The following is an 18,566-nucleotide window of genomic DNA, read 5'->3' on the forward strand; positions in this document are numbered from 1 at the left end:
ATAGGTTATACATACTACGGCTTTAATACAGTGACGTTAATAACAGAGGAGATTCTACACCAACAAATGAACAGTCAAGAATACAGTCTCACAAAAACGTGTCACAAAAGTACAAATACTTTCCAGATCAATGCATTTTTGAAAGAATAAAAAAATCAGAGCATCCAGAGTAATAACAAGATCATAAAAGCAAAGAAAGATGAGCATTCAGTGGCCAAATATACAAATAAATACCCATTTGATGCCACCTGTCTATCAGTTATAGGGTAAAGTTACATGGTGATGACATATTTCTGATGAAAAGGCAACAGTCCTTTCTTGGAATTGGTGAATTCACCAATTTGTAAGTCGCTCTGGATAAGAGCGTCTGCTAAATGACTTAAATGTAAATGTAAATGTTGGAGACAGTTCATTTGAAAAAGCTAAAAGCCAATGTAGGACCACAGCTCATACTGCGTCTGGGTGATCATATATTGTATAATCAATATTTCCATGGAAAATACATGGCGATGTATTTGTAAAATCCCAAACATTGTTATGGGAGTTTGTGTTCTGTGTGAATGGAAAAGTGGCATTTTGCACCGGAAAACTTTATATTTCGTTCAGTAGAATTTAATTGAAAGAAAAAAAATGGGGATTCCATGGTCTCTCCTTTCCTCCCCTTTCTCGTGTCCACCAATGGCAGTTGAGAAAGTGACTGTTGCATAAACAACAGCAACATTTTAAATAGGATCAAATACAAAGGGGACCTGGTTTGCAGCATATTTTGGCCTTCATAACATACATAGACATCCACTGGAGGGTAAATGCCCCTATATGCTGATCCTGGTTCAGTTTTCCCACTAATGGTTAAGGTTAGGATTGGGGGAGGGGAAGCTGATCCTACATCTGTACTTAGGGGAAACTTCACCCCAGAGCCACATCCACTCCTCTCTCCTGACTGCAGTCTCCACAAAACCCCTCTACCTCCATCCCCTCTCCCCCTTCCCTCCAATGGGCCTGGCTGCTAGCTGAGAGAATGGGGGGCGATGCTGGAGCAGTCAGTGACCAGCAGGCCCACGGTTGAGCTGCCTGACAGAGACACGGCCACAGCCATGGTACCGGTCCCCGCGAGGGTACTGCTGGGCTCGCCCTGGACCTGGGTGACGGCGTGGGTGCCCATGTGGCCCTGGAGCTGGGTGGGTGTCTTGCACTGCACCCCACACAGTTGGCACAGCAGCACCCCGCCGGCACCGGCCCCGCCGAACATGCCCCGTGTCCCGCCGCTCTCCTTCCACTCCTGGCCGTGGTGTTTCTGAGCGTGGACACGCAGGTAGGTGAGGGTGGTGAAGCCTGGAGGGAGATGAGAGGGAGGAAGAGAGAGGGAGGGAGACCATTGAGAAATAAGAAAAGTTGAGGAATGAGAGAGGGATAACAGAGATAAGGACATGAGGAATGAGAGAGGGATAACTGTGTAACCACCTCCGTTACACAGGTATTTTACTCTCCTTTCACACATTTAAAAAATAACATGGAAGTCCACTCACTGCGGTTGCAGAGGTGGCAGGCATGGTGCTGTGATTGGTTGTGGACCCTCATGTGATCGGTGATGTAGGCAGCAGAGAGGAGCTTGCCACAGATGTGGCACGGCACCTTCTCCTCATGGCGAATCAGGTGGGCACGGAGACGGTCCCTCGTGGCGAAGGCAGACGTGCAGGTCTGTGTAGTGCGTGCGCGCCCGCACACACACACACACACACACACACAAAACCATTGGTGTATCTTGGGCATTTGGAAATGTTGCTTTGCCATTATATTTTAGAAGTTAGTCAGATCAATGTCATTAAATGGCCAAAAAACAATTCATACAGTGTATATAGAGAAGCAAGGGACATACAACAGGAAACAAGGTTGAAAATAGGGAGAAAGAACAAGGCAAGAGTTAAAATGTCGTCCCCACGAATTATGCAGTTTCGCGCAGATAGGTCATTCGGTGCCAGAGGAGTTAAGTTTTTCACAAAATAGTGTAAAATCCATCATGGCGGACCTTATGGGTCCCTGAGTAAAATTTGATACTTGTGAGGAGGGACCTATGTACCGAATTTCATGACTTTAGGTCAAACGGGTTGAGGTGCGTGACCTTTCAAAGCTAACTGGTTATAGTGCCACCATCTGACCATTCAGTGTAATTTTGTAAATTACGGATCTTTATGGCAAGACCCATCTGAGATATCGTGTGTGACTTACTAACTAACAGACAAATGGACCGAGAGAGATTCATCGTGGGGGTCAAAAATTCATGCAGAGAGTAGAAAAAGAGAGAGTGCTAGAGTTAAAGTGAGTTAGAAAAAAGAGGATTATACCGGGCACTTGAAGGGTCTCTCAGTGGAGTGCACCTGTCTGACGTGACTGTTGAGGTGGTCAGGTCTGGAACAGACAGGAGAAGGGATTAAGACCCCACGTGTGTCTTTATTTGTGTTTTATCAGTAATTTCTCGGCGAAAGAGCTACCCATGCACTACAGACGTCAGTTAGAACTGAATTCTATTAGAACTCCAGACTAGTTCCACAAAAATGTACATGTACAGTACCAGTCAAAAGTTTGGACACACCTACTAATTGAAAGTTTTTTTTTTTTTTTTTTTACTGTTTTCTACATTGTAGAATAATAGTGAAGACAAAACTATGAACACATGGAATCATGTAGTAACCAAAAAAAGTGTTCAACACATCTATGTATATTTTAGATTTTAGATTCTTCAAAGTAGCCACCCTTTGCCTTGATGACAGCTTTGTACACTCTTGGCATTCTCTCAACCAGCTTCACCTGGAATGCCTTTCCAACAGTCTTGAAGAAGTTCCCACATATGCTGAGCATTGTTTGGCTGTTTTTCCTTGACTCTGCGGTCCAAGTCATCCCAAACCATTGAGGTCATCTGATGCAGCACTCCATCACTCTCCTTCTTGGTCAAATAACCCTTGCACAGCCTGGAGGTGTGTTGGGTCATTGTCCTGTTGAAAAACAAATGATAGTGCTACTAAGCACAAACCAGATGGGATGGCGTATCGCTGCAGAATGCTGTGGTAGCCATGCTGGTCAAGTCTGCCTTGAATTCAAATAAATCACAGTGTCACCAGCAAAGCATCCCCACACCATCACACCTCCTCCATACTTCACAGTGGGAACCACACATTGCGGAGATCAGCCGTTCACCTACTCTGCGTCTCACAAAGACACGGTGGTTGGAACCAAAAATCTCAAATGTGGACTCATCAGATCAAAGGACAGATTTCACTGGTCTAATGTCCATTGCTCATGTTTCTTGGCCCAAGCAAGTCTCTTATTCTTATTGGTGTCCTTTAGTAGTGGTTTCTTTGCAGCAATTTGACCACGAAAGCCTGATTCATGCAGTCGTCTCTGAACAGTTGATGTTGAGATGTGTCTGTTACTTGAACTCTGTGAAGCATTTATTTGGGCTGCAATTTCTGAGGATGGTAAATTTAATGAACTTATCCTCTGCAGCAGAGGTAACTCTGGTTCTTCCTTTCCTGTGGCGGTCTTCATGAGAGCCAGTTTCATAATAGCACTTGATGGTTTTCGCGACTGCACTTGAAGAAACTTTCAAAGTTCTTTAAATTTTCCAGATTGACTGACCTTCATGTCTTAAAGTAATGATGGATTGTCATTTCTTGCCATAATATGGACTTTGTCTTTTACCAAATAGGGCCATCTTCTGTTATACACCCCTACCTTGTAACAAAAGAATTGACTGTCTCAAACACATTGAGGAAAGAAATTCCACAAATTAACTTTTAACAAGGCACACTTGTTAATTGAGATGCATTCCAGGTGACTACCTCATGAATCAAATCAAGGTTTATTTGTCACGTGCGCCAAATACAACAGGTGTAGTAGACCTTACAGTGAAATGCTTACTTACAGGCTCTAACCAATGGTGAGACAAAAAAGGTATGTGTGTGCGTGTGTGCGTGTCTGTGTGTGTGTGTAGGTAGGTAAGTAAAGAAATAAAACAGTAAAAATACATGTTCGTCAGGCTTATTGAGGTAGTATGTACATGTAGGTATCGTTAAAGTGACTATGCATATATGATGAACAGAGAGTAGCAGAAGCGTAAAAAGAGGGGTTGGCAGGCGGTGGGACACAATGCAGATAGCCGGTTAGCCAATGTGCAGGAAGCTGGTTGAGAGAATGCCAAGTGTGCAAAGCTGTCAACAATGCAAGGGGTGCTACTTTGAAGAATCTCAAATATATTTAGATTTGTTTAACACTTTTTTGCTTACTACATGATTCCATATGTGTCACTTCATAGTTTTGATGTCTTCACTATTATTCTACAATGTAGAAAATAGTAAAAATAAAGAAAAACCCTGGAATGAGTAGGTGTGTCCAAACTTTTGACTGGAACTGTATGTGCATGTGTGCATACTTGTCTCACAATTGAACCCCCCCCCCCCCCCCACCCAGTCATACCCCTTCTCACCGTGAGAATCCCTTGGCGCAGTGGGGGCAGACATAAGGTTTCTCCACCCCTCCTTGGTGTGAGCGTACATGGTAGCTCATGCGGTCTTTCCTCTTGAAGCGCTGCTGGCAGATGGGGCAGTGGTAGGGCTTTTCGTCCGAGTGGGAAAGCCGGTGGCGGTTCAGGTGGTACACGTCTCGGAAGGCCTTCCCACAGGCCTCACACGCATGGTTCTTCCTTACCTGGTTGGGGCTAGGGTTGGGTTGAGGCCCCAGGTTCTGGTTCTAGGTTTGATGAGAAGAAAGGAACAGTTGGCTAGTGCTGGCTGTGGGGTCAGTGTAGCTACTTTGTTACATTGCACAATAAAGTAGATGAGGAAAGAGAGAAAGGCAAAGGGAGCAACAAATTATTCTTCAATAATTATGACAAAACTGGCACCAACCAACCTGTACCATTGTCCCGGCAACCACAACTGCAGCTTGGAGCACCTGGGGCGCAGCCATAGTGACGGTAGCTGGGGCAATGGACACCGCAACAGGTTGGCTCTCCTGGTTTCCAAGTGGGGAGGGTTGGGGGAGGGATTCTGCGGGAGGAGGATGAGAGGGCAGAGAAAGGTGGAGGAGGGAGAGAGGGATTGTTTGCCGTCCTCCTCCTCCCTTGCTCTCATCCTCCCTCTCTCTGGCTGCTCTGTCCTTCATTTTGATGCCAGTGTGCACCGACTGATGGCGCCGGAGGTTGTAGTTGTTTTTAAACTGCTTGTTACATGTGTTGCAGATGTGTGTCGGCCGGCCAGGCTTGGAGACGGCCTTCTCTAAAGGAGAGAGGGAAGAGAGAGAGAGAAAGAGAGAGGTGAAAGAGAAAGAGGGAAGACAGAAGTGTGAGAGAAGGTAACTCCTGAAAGGGAACTAAGGGTAGAGTTTGTGGGTTGGATTCCTACATGGGCCCCACATACTGAATAAGTAAGCTATTGGGCTCCTCTAAGAGGCCTCTAAACAGCTTCTACCCCCAAGCCATAAGACTCCTGAACATCCCCCCCCCCCATCTTTTTTACACTGCTGCTGCTCTCTGTTATTATCTATGCATAGCCACTTATAACTCTACCTACATGTACATATTACATTAACTCTGTACTGGTACCCCCTGTATATAGCCTCTCTATTGATATTTTACTGCTGCTCTTTAATTATTATTATTTTATTTTTTTGTATTTTACTTAAAACTGCATTGTTGGTTAAGGGCTTGTAAATAAGCATTTCACTGTATGGTCTACATTCAGCGCATGTGACAAATAAAATTTGATTTGAAATGTTTTGTCCCATTTCAACAGAAGTAAATGAACGTAGCTAGCTTTCGCCAGTTGATGTACCATCAGAGAGCTAGCTTGCCAAAAATAGGTATTATTTTTGCCTCATTCATATTAGACCTGAATCGAACTTTGAAACCAGCAGCCAAATGATTGAAGACTCATAATGCTGATTTTTTTTGTAGAATGTGAGTTTTTATTAGAGTCAGTATAGCAATGTAATGTTGATTTGTCAGTTTCCCTAGCTAATTCCCTACTTTTAAAACTGACACCGTAATAAACAGCTCTACAGGCTTCACTGTCATGGTGCACCGTCAGTACAGAACACTATGATCATCATGTCTTAGCAGGATCAGATGGTGATAGCTGTCCCAGTAGGGTCAGACCGCCAGGAAAGACCAGTCTACAGAGCTCAGGTGAATTTTGCAGTATATTAACAACATCAGTGAATGATACAAAGTTCCATCTTGAGTTGATGGGTAGACCTACAGGAGCTACAGGGCAGCATTTTAAGATTAAGGTTACAGTCTGGGATCTGGGAATAATTGTCATTTCACTTATTGAATCATTGATTCTATTCTTGGATAATATAATGTATAAATGTACACCAAGGTAATTCAATGTCATGCCTCATCTTAGGAGGATCAGATGGTGACAGGTCTCAGCGGGGTCAGGCAGCCAGGGAAGACCAGTGTGTGACGGAGCTGAGGTGAATTTTAGCAGATACAACACTTGATTCTCTCTGTGCAGCAAACCCTGGACAAGCCAGAAGCTTCAAAGATCAAACCTGTTTTAAGGCAGTCTGACAAACCTCCAAAGTTGATTTCCAAACTGTAACAAGGGTTGATTGAGGCTTTCCCTGATGACACAAAGCATGTAAAACAAAAATGTGAGAAAGACCTGGTAGAAGATATTGATGATGATGAATGGATACAGATATGTTTGAATGCCCAGTCATGTTCATATCATCTTAGACATAAATTATTGCAGTTTAAGACCATCCATAGAACATACTAGATGCCAGTGTAACTGAATAACATACACTCAGAAATGTCCTTCCTCTGCAGGATGTGTAAAACACAAAAGGGGACATATTTGCATATGTTATGGTCTTGTGAAGGCTGGCTGAATTCCAGCAGAGTATGTATTTTATGTCAGCATGTCTACAGATTCTCCCTTCTCTCTGTTTTTGTTTGCTTGGAAATGTTGATACTGGAGACTGTTATCAAATGAAACTGTGTAACTAAGCATCTAAGAAATACCATTAATGCCATTAATAAAGTTATTAAAATGTTTCTTTATTGAATATTTAAAACATGCAGTGAAGCCGCTCAACAACTACATCACATTAGTAATCTAACAGACTACCATCCAGAGCGACACACAGAAGCAACCAGGGTCAACGTCCTGCTCAAGGGCACGTCGACAGATCTCCCACAAGGTCAAAAACGGGAATCCCAACCAGTGATCCATCAGTAACCGGCCAAAGCTCCCAATTGCCAGTCCACCAGCCCTCTAAGACCCCCCCCCCCCTCCCCCCCTCAGTTCCCCAAGAGCTGCCCCTCAACCATCCGAGACCCCCCCCCCCCAACAGTCCCCAGAGAAAAAAGTATAATAATAATAATAATAACAACAACACTCCCCACCCCCAAGACCCCCCCCCCAATGCACCTACAGCCAACAAAATGAACAAAAGACAAAGGAAAACAGAAAGTATCAATGTAAAAAACAAAAGAAATGAAGGACAACAAAAATCATAACAGCAAAGCCAACTGAATATGTTTGAGTGCATGTATGACACTATTTATTTAATTATCTATTTATATGTGTGTGTCCATGTGTGCATTTGAATGAGAGTGTGTTCATATGCATGTGTACAAACACCTGCACGTCATTGCTATTCATTGGAAGGTTGGTTATCCACAATGTCACAATGGATGGCAGAAATGTCAAGTTATGTTTCACTAGATGTATTCCAATATTAATGGTATACTGGGCAACTTTCATAAGGTCTGCATGACGTATATGGAATACAGTATGACAAAACAAGACTATTGAAAACATGCCCACATCAGGGGAGATACCTATTTAGGCAATTTTTAGCTGCTGGACGGCTCAGTCCTGGCCCTGGGGGTCGACCGTCCAGTGGGTTGCCACTCTGGGCTTGGCATAACACACCCAAAACCAATAATGAATGGGTCATATTGGATTGTGTAGAGATTCAGGAAATTAGCTTTAGATGCCCCCGAAAAATATGGGGGATGACCCCCAGACCCCCCCGCCGGGTTTTGCCCCCCCCCCCCCCCACTTCTAAAACCAAAGTTGTGCCCCTGGTTAAAGTAATGAAATACCAAGAAAATTGTCAAGTTCCTTAAATGTGCTAATAATGTTCCAAAGCCATGCAACTATCCTGCACCATTCCCAGAAAGCTGTGGGAAGGTTACATGCAAAAGAACCACAGGACAAAAAATATATGGTGCTTAGAACATTATGTGCGTGCTGGGCAGAAACTAGAATCTACCATTGTTGTACTGCTCTCACCATCACAGATGTAGACGATCCACTCATTTTTAAAATTACATTTCTTTAACTTTTTTATCTCTCTCACAACTTCTCTCTTTAGTCCTTCTCTCTCTCTCTCCACCCCTCTCTGTCTGTCACAAACATATGCAACAGACACAGGGAGTGTGAAAAGGACATTGTTTCCTGAGGTAAGAAATCCCATGGTTCAGGGTGGGGCTGAAGAGATATCGGATTGTGTGTGTTTTCAGCTTTGATATGTAAAAAGAGGACAACAAGGTGCATCCACTGAGTCTGCAGCAGCTGTGACTCTTGACAACAAGAAAACCACTCTCTGCCCCTCCACCCCTCTCCTATCTCGTTGTTTATTGGGGATTCCATGTGTTTATTGAATTGGAATAATATTGAATAAACATAGTGGTCCTCTGTGGCTCAGTCAGTAGAGCATGTAGCTTGCAATGCCAGGATTCGATTTCCGCTGGGACGACGCAGACACAAAATGTATGTTTGTCGCTTTGGTTAAAAGTGTCTCATAAATGGCATATATTATTATTCTAATATTATTATTAGACTGTGTAGAATTGATCAATTGAGTAAATTGTACCTGATCCTGGCTGTGTCTCAAATGGCACCCCCCACCCTATTCCAAACACAGTGCACCGCTTTAGTAGTGTACTATATAATTATTGTGCCTTTTGGGACACAAGACCTGCATTCTCACCAGGTAATGGTTCTTCATTCAGGGCGGCTGTGTCCACTGTGGATGGGGGAGGGGCTATATGCTCTGTAGGGGGGCTCTGGGCAGAGCCAGACATGTCCGGAAGCAGCTCTGATTGGAGGGCTGTCTCAGACTGGGTCTGTGAGAGAGGAGTCTGGGGAAATGAGAGCAATAATTAGCTGCTGAGAACTTGCAAGTGGAATACCTAGTCAGTTGTACAACCAAATGCATTCAAATGAAATGTGTCTTCTGAATTTAACCCCCACATCTTCCACGCCCAGGGAACAGTGGGTTAACTGCCTTGCTCAGGGGCAGAACAACAGAGTTTTACCTTGTCAGCTCTGGGATTCGATCCAGCAACCTTTCGGTTACTGGCCCAATGCGCTAACCACTAGGCTACCTGAAATACACATCAATGGGGGATCATGCCACCTTTGACCCCAGTCACCACACACACAAGCTCTTACTCTTGCCCTCATAAGCAGTACTACAACAAATCTGTAATCTGTAAGGGGCACAGTTGACAAACTGTCAGTTTAAAACTTATATGACATCACAAACATAATAAGCATGTGTATGATCCCAGGATGCCAAGTGCATTCACTTCTGCAGCCATAGCACTCTGATGAGAGAGACACTAAACAGAAAGTGTATCTATTTCTCAGACACACACACAAACAAACTTACCTGAAACAGAAAATTACTCCAAGAAGAATCCATTTTGAAGCAAGATGATGTCAGATACTTTTATTCCAGGTGTCAAAACTAGAAATTATTATCCCCCTGAGACTCAGGGCCAACCAACCATAGGCTGGGGCCAACTGATGAATCACTCCACCTGCTGTAATAGCCTACCTAGTTTCTCTCTGCAGTTTTAAATATCAAAAGGTGAATATCTCTGTGTGGAAGTTTAAATCGCGGTGCATTCAACAAAATAAATTATTATTGAAGATGAATGATCAATTTTGAAAGGCTGTCAGTTATATGCCAATATTATATGACAGTAATGATGTTAGACTAATATGTTGTTATATGGTGTGGGGACGAAAGGATGCAACATGACTAAAATGCGACAAAATGGTTGATGCATGCTTTTAATGATGCATTTACAATGCAATTTACATTGTATATTTATATTATAGCCCAAGGAAAAATTATATTCTCAAATCGATGCATAAATTAGGTTATTGAAAATAAGGAAAAAATATATCAAAAGTAATAATAAGTCCGCAGTTGTTTGTAAATGCGTGGAGGAAGAGTCATTTATTTCGATAGCTCCGAGAGGCCAAAGCGGTGGTGGATTCCAAAGCCTCGGTGTTGCGTAAAATCGTGTCCCTAGCTAGAGAGTCCCTGATCGGCCGCAATCCAAGCTTCGCCTCGGCTTTTCAAACGAGAGGATGACATCTTTCTTTTTTTCTATTTCTCTCTCCCTCCCACCCTCGCTGTCTTTCTTCCTTTTATTTATTTTTTTAAATATCTTCCCTCTCCCCTCTCTATCTATCCCCCGCCGCCGTGTCCCCTGTTTAAAGGGAAAGTATTTTGTGTAGCCTATGCACCCTCCTCTCTGTTCTCGTCTCCTCCGTGGCGTAAGCTGTTTTCAACAGACCCGTGCATCCGCCTTCTTGCCTCCGTCATTTCGGCCGACAGAAATACCTATTTTATCAACAGCTAGTAATGCAATAGAATTGCCCAGCTCCAAACTTACATATCACAACATCCTTATAGTGAGATAATATTGAGAATACTCAACTAGCTGACATCAAGAGAAACGCATGAGCGCAATAAAACAAGATCACACGCATCTTAAAGGTAAATATACACGCTGCAGGTGCAACAGCTTCATAGCAATAGGAATATATACAGTTGAAGTCGGAAGTTTTACATACACCTTTAGCCAAATACATTTACACTCAGTCTTTCACAATTCCTGACATTTAATCCTAGTAAAAATTACCCGTCTTCGGTCAGTTAGGATCACCACTGTATTTTAAGAATGTGAAATGTCAGAATAATAGTAGAGAGAATTATTTATTTCAACTTTTATTTCTTTCATCACATTCCCAGTGGGTCAGAAGTTTACATACACTCTCAATTAGTATTTGGTAGCATTGCCTTTAAATTGTTTAACTTGAGTCAAACGTTTCGGGTAGCCTTCCACAAGCGTCCCACAATAAATTGGGGGAAATTTTGGTCCATTCCTTCTGATAGAGCTGGTGTAACTGAGTCAGGTGTGTAGGCCTCCATGCTCGCACACACTTTTTCAGTTCTCCCAATAAATGTTCTATAGGATTAAGGTCAGGGCTTTGTGATGGCCACTCCAATACCTTGACTGTTTTGTCCTTAAGCCATTTTGCCACAACTTTGGAAGTATGCTTGGGGTCATTGTCTATTTGGAAGACCCATTCGAGACCAAGCTTCAACTTCCTGACTGATGTCTTGAGATGTTGCTTCAATATATCCACAATTGTCCTACCTCATGATGCCATCTATTTTGTGAAGTGCACCAGTCCCTCCTGCAGCAAAGCACCCCCACAACATGATGCTGCCACCCCCGTGCTTCACGGTTGGGATGGTGTTCTTGGCCTTGCAAGCCTCCCCCTTTTTCCTCCAAACATTATGGCCAAACAATTATATTTTTGTTTCGTCAGACCAGAGGACATTTCTCCAAAAAGTACAATCTTTGTCCCCATGTGCAGCTGCAAACCATAGTCTGGCTTTTTTATGGCAGTTTTGGAGCAGTGGCTTCTTCCTTGCTGAGCGGCCTTTCAGGTTATGTCGATATAGGACTCGTTTTTACTGTGGATATAGATCATTTTGTACCTGTTTCCTCCAGCATCTTCACAAGATCCTTTGCTGTTGTTCTGGGATTGATTTGGACTTTTCACACCAAAGTACGTTCATCTCTAGAAGACAGAACGCGTCTCCTTCCTGAGCGGTATAACGGCTACGTGGTCCCATGGTGTTTATACTTGCCTATATTTTTTTGTACAGATGAACATGGTACCTTCAGGCGTTTAGAAATTGCTCCCAAGGATGAACCAGACTTGTGGAGGTCTACAATTTTTTTCCCGAGGTCTTGGCTGATTTCATTTGATTTTCCCTTGATGTCAAGCAAAGAGGCACTGAGTTTGAAGGTAGGCCTTGAAATACATCCACAGGTACTCCTCCAATTGACTCAAATGATGTCAATTAGCGTATCAGAAGCTTCTAAAGCCATTACATAATTTTCTGGAGTTTTCCAAGTTGTTTAAAGGCACAGTCAATTTAGTGTATTTAAAAGTTCTGACCCACTGGAATTGTGATTATTTCACTTATAATTCACTATCTGTAAACAATTTTTGGAAAAATGACTTGTGTCATGCACACAGTAGATGTGGTAACCGACTTGCCAAAACTAGAAAGAAATTTGTGGAGTGGTTGAAAAACTAGTTAATGACTCCAACCTAAGTGTATATAAACTTCTGACTTCAACTGTACATCAAAATAACAAAAATGTTTTTGTTTTCAATAGATTGTTAAGGCTAGAATAAACCACAGAGGTTGGCTAATGCTCCAGAGATAGATTTCTTACTCCTCTCTGCATCTCTGTCTGTAATAGAATGCTGCTTCGAATTTGACTATTGTAGGAGAGTTACAATGGTTATTCCATTAAACGTTAAATTACTGGAACAGTACACAAGGAAGAACAGAACACATCCAGGTTAATGGTCAGTGGCCCAAGACCAGTTCAGACAGAAGGTGGAATCAGATCGCTATGATCTCCAGAAACGTAATTTTCAGTTTATATTTTCATTTGTTGCGCTACTAATACTGCCTATTGATGTTTAGGAGGCAGCTACAGTAGATGGAAGATACCATCTTCTGTTTTTATCTCATTGAATGTATTTGATTTAATCTGGGTGCTTACATCACCTGCTAGCACCATGGTACTACTCGTAGCCCCCTTTCTTCTCAGTCCCTGAAAACACTGAGCGAGAAAGAACAACTTGTGCATTGGAGACTGATGTGCTCCTGTTCTGTCTTTTCATAATATCATTGCAGAGTTACATAAAAGCCCCAAAAGACAGCCTTGGTGTCACTCTTCATTTCTTGGTGGTGCTGTGATAAATCCAATGAGTGTACAAAACAATAGGAACAATGTTCTTTCCATGACATGACCAGGTGAATCCAGGTGAAAGCTATGATACCTTATAGATGTCACTTGTTAAATCCAGTTCAATCAGTGTAGAGGAAGGGCAGGAGGCAGGTTATATAGGGATTTTTAACCTTTCTAGGGCAGGCGTTCCGCTAGCGGGACCCCTCGACAACATTCCTCTGAAAAGGAAGCGTGTGAAATACAAAAATATTTTTTTGAAATATGTTACTTTCACACATTAACAAGTCCAATACAGCAAATGAAAGATAAACATTTTGTTAATCTACCTATCGTGTCTGATTTCAAAAATGCTTTACAGCAAAAGCACAACATATGATTATGTTAGGTCAAAGCCAAGTAAAAAAAAACAGCCATTTTTCCAGTTTACAGTTTACATTGGCGCCTTACGTGCGGTAACATTTTGATTCCAAAACATCCGGCGATTTTGCAGAAATACTCATAATAAACATTGATAAAAGATACAACTGTTATTCACAGAATTAAAGATAGACTTCTCCTTAATGCAACCGCTGTATCAGATTTTTTTTAAACTTTACAGAAAAAGCATAATCTGAGAACAGCGCTCAGAGCCCAATCCAGCCAGAGAAATATCTGGAGTCAACAGAAGTTAGAAATAACACCATAAATATTAACTTACCTTTGATGATCTTCATCAGAAGGCACTCCCAGGAATCCCAGTTTGACAATAAATGACTGATTTGTTCCATAAAGTCCATCATTTATGTACAAATAGCCACTTGTTGTTAGTGTTTTCAGCCCAGTAATCCATCTTCATGAGGCGTAGGCACTTCATCCAGACAAAAACATGAAAAGTTCCATTACAGTCCTTTAGAAACATGTCAAACAATGTATTGAATCAATCTTTAGGATGTTTTTAACATAAAACATCAATATTGTTCCAACCGAAGAATTCCTATGTCTGAGAAAAAGCACTGGAACGAGAGGTAACTCTGTCGGGAGCGCACGTCATGAGACCAAGACACTCTGCAAGACCACTCACTCAGAGGTCTCATGAGCCCCTCCTTTATAGTAGAATCCTCATTCAAGTTTCTAAAGATGATTGACATCTAGTGGAAGCCGTAGGAAGTGCAACATTATTCATATCCCACTGTGTATTCCGTAGGCCAAGCTTTGAAAAACTACAAACCTCAGATTTCCCACTTCCTGGTTGGATTTTTCGTAGGTTTTCACCTGCCATATGAGTTCTGTTATACTCACAGACATCATTCAAACAGTTTTAGAAACGTCAGAGTGTTTTCTATCCAAGACTACTAATATGCATATATTAGCACCTGGGACAGAGTAGGAGGCAGTTCACTCTGGGCACGCTATTCATCCAAAAGTGAAAATGCTGCACCCTATCCCAAAAGAGTTTTCAGCCTTGAGACATGGATTGTGTATGCGTGCCATTCAGAGGGTGAATAATGGGCAAAAGAAAAATAAGTTCCTTTGAACGGGGTGCCAGGTGCACCGGTTTGTGTCAAAACCTGCAACCCTGCTAGGTTTTTCACGCTCAACAGTTTCCAATGTGAAAAAAGAAGAGCCCACCATCCAAAAGACATCCAGCCAACTTGACACAACAGTGGAGTCAACATGGACCAGCATCCCTGGGGAACGCTTTCGTCACTTTGTAGAGTCCATGCCCCGACGAATTGAGGCTGGTCTGCTGTGCGAATTTGCTGGATATTGGCGGGAACTGGAACATGCTGTCGTGCACATCGACCCAGAGCATCCCAAACATGCTCAATTGGTTACATGTCTGGTGAGTATGCAGGCCGTGAAAGAACAGACGATTTCAGCTTCCAGGAATTGTGTACAGATCCTTGTGACATGCTGTTCTGTCCTCCCGATAGAGAGTGTAACCCACCAGCTGTATGTTATTCATGTCGTCGTTCAGCCATATAAGCCATATAAATATAAGATATTACATTTTTAATGTCCCGTTGGTAGGATATACCTGCTTGTAGTTCGTCCAATTTATTTTCCAGCGATTGTACGTTGGCTAATAGTACGGATGGCAAAGGCAGATTAGCCACTTGTCGCCTGATCCTCACAAGGCACCCCGATATCCTTCCGCTAAATCGCCGTCTCTTTCTCCTGCGAATGACGGGGATGAGGGCCTGTTCAGGTGTCTGGAATAAATCCCTCTCGTCCGACTCATTAAATAAAAATTATTTGTCCAATTCAAGGTGAGTAATCGCTGTTCTGATGTCCAGAAGCTCCTTTCGGTCAAGAGACGGTAGCAGCAACATTATATACAAAATAAGTTACAAACAATGCGAAAAAACTAACAAAATAGCACAGTTGGTTAAGAGCCTATAAAATGGCAGCCATCCTCTCCGGCACCATTATAGTTCTGTGTCTCTGCTGCTGAGCTCTACAGAGTGTTTGAGCTCCTCAACCTTCAGCTGTCGCTCCTGGGTCATCTTCTGCACCTGTGCTTCAAGCTGAGCCCTCCTTTCTCCGTACTTTCCCTAGAGGGACGGTGTGTTGAGCCTTGTAGTGTGTCTCAGTGCAGAACTGACACACATATGCCTACAGAACATCTCCAGGAGTCTGTCATGCTTCTTACACATCCTGTCTTCCAGGCTCTCCATGGGGTAAATCAGCATGTGTCTCTTCAGGGCTGAGACTGCAGTTGAGTCGCACAGAAAGAGGTTAGACACACCAGGAAAGAAAGAAGTGCCTTGCGCTTTGTCCCAGTGCAGACATCACAGGCCACTTCTCCAGACTTAATAGGGTGCTGGACTGGGCTGCTGGTAGCTTTCCCTGAAACACAACACTCCTATCAAAAGTAATTTTACACAGTGGACACTGGCACATGTAATTGCTATCCCAATACTTTCTGATGCAGGTCTTGCAGAAGTTGTGGTGACTGGCTCAGTGAACACATCCAGATAGATAGAGCACTGGAACTGCTCTTCAGACAGCAGACTGCTGCAGGAAGCCATGTCTAGACAGAGACCAAAGAGGAAATTATAAAGGTATATAACACAATTATAACGCATTTACTGGAATTATTGGTATAACTTGTGATAATACTTTATGAATAAACACATCCAGCCTAGTTGAAGTGATTAATACATTAAAGTGGATACCAGTGGAGGCTGCTGAGAGGAGGACGGCTCATAATAATGGCTGAAATGGAGTATAATGGCAGGAATGGAGTGAATGGAATGATATCCAACACATGAACCCCCCTTGTTGTTTTTTGATACCATTCCATTCTGGCCATTATTATGAGCATTCCTCCCCTCAGCAGTCTCCACTGCTGGATACCAACATTTCGGTGAAGTTTGTTTAGTTTAGTAAACATTTTGCCTGCTTGACATTTCAAACTGAATAGGGACCTAACTTGATGTAATTTTATATTCAACACTCCTTGGCTACATTAAAGTTTTTGATGCTACTGAATAAAATAATAAACACAACATGCAACCATTTCAAAGATTTTACTGAGTTACAGTTCATATAAGGATATCAGTCAATTTAAATAAATCCATTAGGCCCTAATGTATGGATTTCACATGACTGGGCAGGGGTGCAGCCTTGGGTGGGTCTTGGAGGGCATAGGCCCACCCACTTGGCAGCCAGGCCAAGCCAATAAGGAGGAGGTGGAGGTCCTGGGCTGGCGTGGTTACACTTGGTCTGCGGTTGCAAGACTGGTTGGATGTACTACCAAATTCTCCAAAATTACGTTGGAGACAGTGCATTTGGAAAGTATTCAGACCCCTTGACTTTTTCCACATTTTGTTACAGCTTTATTTTCCCCCTCATTAATCTACACACAATGACAAAGCAAAAACAGGTTTTTAGAAATGTTTGCAAGTGTATTAAAAATAAAGAACAGAAAAATCACATTTACGTAAGTATTCAGACCCTTTACTCAGTACTTTGTTGAAACACAATTAGCAGTGATTACAGCCTAGAGTCTTCTTGGGTATGAAGCAACAAGCTTGGCACACCTGCATTTGGGGAGTTGACACCAGTCTCAACGTCAACAGTGAAGAGGTTGAAGAGTTGTAAAGAAAAATCCATATCTTAGATTGGCCTATATAAAAAAAGATTAAGATGGGCAAAAGAACACAGACACTGGACAGAGGAACTCTGCCTAGAAAGCCAGCATCCCGGAGTCGCTTCTTTGCTCTTGACGTTGAGACTGGTGTTTTGCTGGTACTATTTCATGAAGCTGCCAGATGAGGCCTTGTGAGGCGTCTGTTTCTCAAACTAGACACTCTAATGTACTTGTCCTCTTTTTCAGTTGTGCACCGGGGCCTCCCACTCTTTCTATTCTGGTTAGAGCCAGTTTTGCTCTGTTCTGTGAAGGGAGTAGTACACAGCATTGTACGAGCTCTTCAGTTTTTTGCCAATTTCTCACATTGAATAGCCTTCATTTCTCAAAACAAGAACAGACTGACAAGTTTCAGAAGAAAGTCTTTGTTTCTGGCCATTTTGAGCCTGTAATCAAACCCCAAAATGATGATGCTCCAGATACTCAACTAGTCTAAAGAAGGACAGTTTTATTGCTTCTTTAATCAGAACAACAGTTTTCACCTGTGCTCACATAATTTCAAAAGAGTTTTCTAATGATCAATTAGCCTTTTAAAATAATAAACTTGGATTAGCTAACACAATGTGCCATTGGAACACAGGAGTGATGGTTGATGATAATGGGCCTCTGTATGACTATGTAGATATTCCAAAAAGAAAAATCGTTTCCAGCTATAGTAGTCATTTTCAACATTAATAACAATGTTTACACTGTATTTCTGATCAATTTGATGTTATTTTAATGGACAAAAAAATGTGAATTTCTAAGAGACCCCAAATTTTTGAACGGTAGTATAATTATTTTTATGATATTATGAAAGCTACCATTTACGTTACCATTCACCAGCTCTGTCAAAATAAGTTTCTTTACTCACCAAATATGCCTGCAACTAGTCACATACTGCCGCTATGCCCGGTATGTACTTACAAAAAACTAAATAAAAATTGACAAGCAACTCAAAAATGATCCAAATATTGTTTTTGACCGAAAGAGTCACCTCTTCCGTGTGACTAACGTACGTAAAGTTGATTACTATAGGCTCCTTGGGCCAAAGTTTAATTTAGTAAATGCCACATCAAAATTGGGCCAGTGATATCAGATATCGCATGGGTTAGCTAGACTGATATACCTGAGAATGTCTTCCAAATTGTATCACTCTGAGTCAAACAGATATAAACATGTGCCTGTTTTAGCACCACCTTGTGGTCAATATGATTTTTCTTGCATATGTGGAGTATTGACAGTGTTTTCAACGTGTACCAAACTTTGTTACAATTACAAATATCCTTAACGGATTTATGTGCCAGACCACACCCAAGTGTCTAAACATTTGAGAGACCTTAGTTACTAGATACCACA

At 42.3% G+C, this 18,566-nt stretch overlaps 1 protein-coding gene across 1 annotated transcript; it reads right to left on the reverse strand.

Annotated features, from left to right (window-relative positions):
* Nucleotide 1: 1 nt before the first annotated feature.
* LOC135556113 (myc-associated zinc finger protein-like) lies at nucleotides 2-10,784 on the reverse strand. Its single transcript, XM_064989040.1, has 7 exons — nucleotides 9,688-10,784; nucleotides 9,004-9,154; nucleotides 4,906-5,270; nucleotides 4,481-4,743; nucleotides 2,343-2,406; nucleotides 1,527-1,698; nucleotides 2-1,332 (listed from the first exon to the last, which is right to left on the reverse strand). Exons 1-7 carry the CDS (start codon nucleotides 9,718-9,720, stop codon nucleotides 1,007-1,009), a joined length of 1,374 nt encoding a protein of 457 aa, XP_064845112.1. The 5' UTR covers nucleotides 9,721-10,784; the 3' UTR covers nucleotides 2-1,006.
* Nucleotides 10,785-18,566: the final 7,782 nt, after the last annotated feature.

This window comes from Oncorhynchus masou, chromosome 15, assembly GCF_036934945.1.
Source record: "Oncorhynchus masou masou isolate Uvic2021 chromosome 15, UVic_Omas_1.1, whole genome shotgun sequence".
NCBI classification, from domain to species: Eukaryota; Metazoa; Chordata; class Actinopteri; order Salmoniformes; family Salmonidae; genus Oncorhynchus; species Oncorhynchus masou.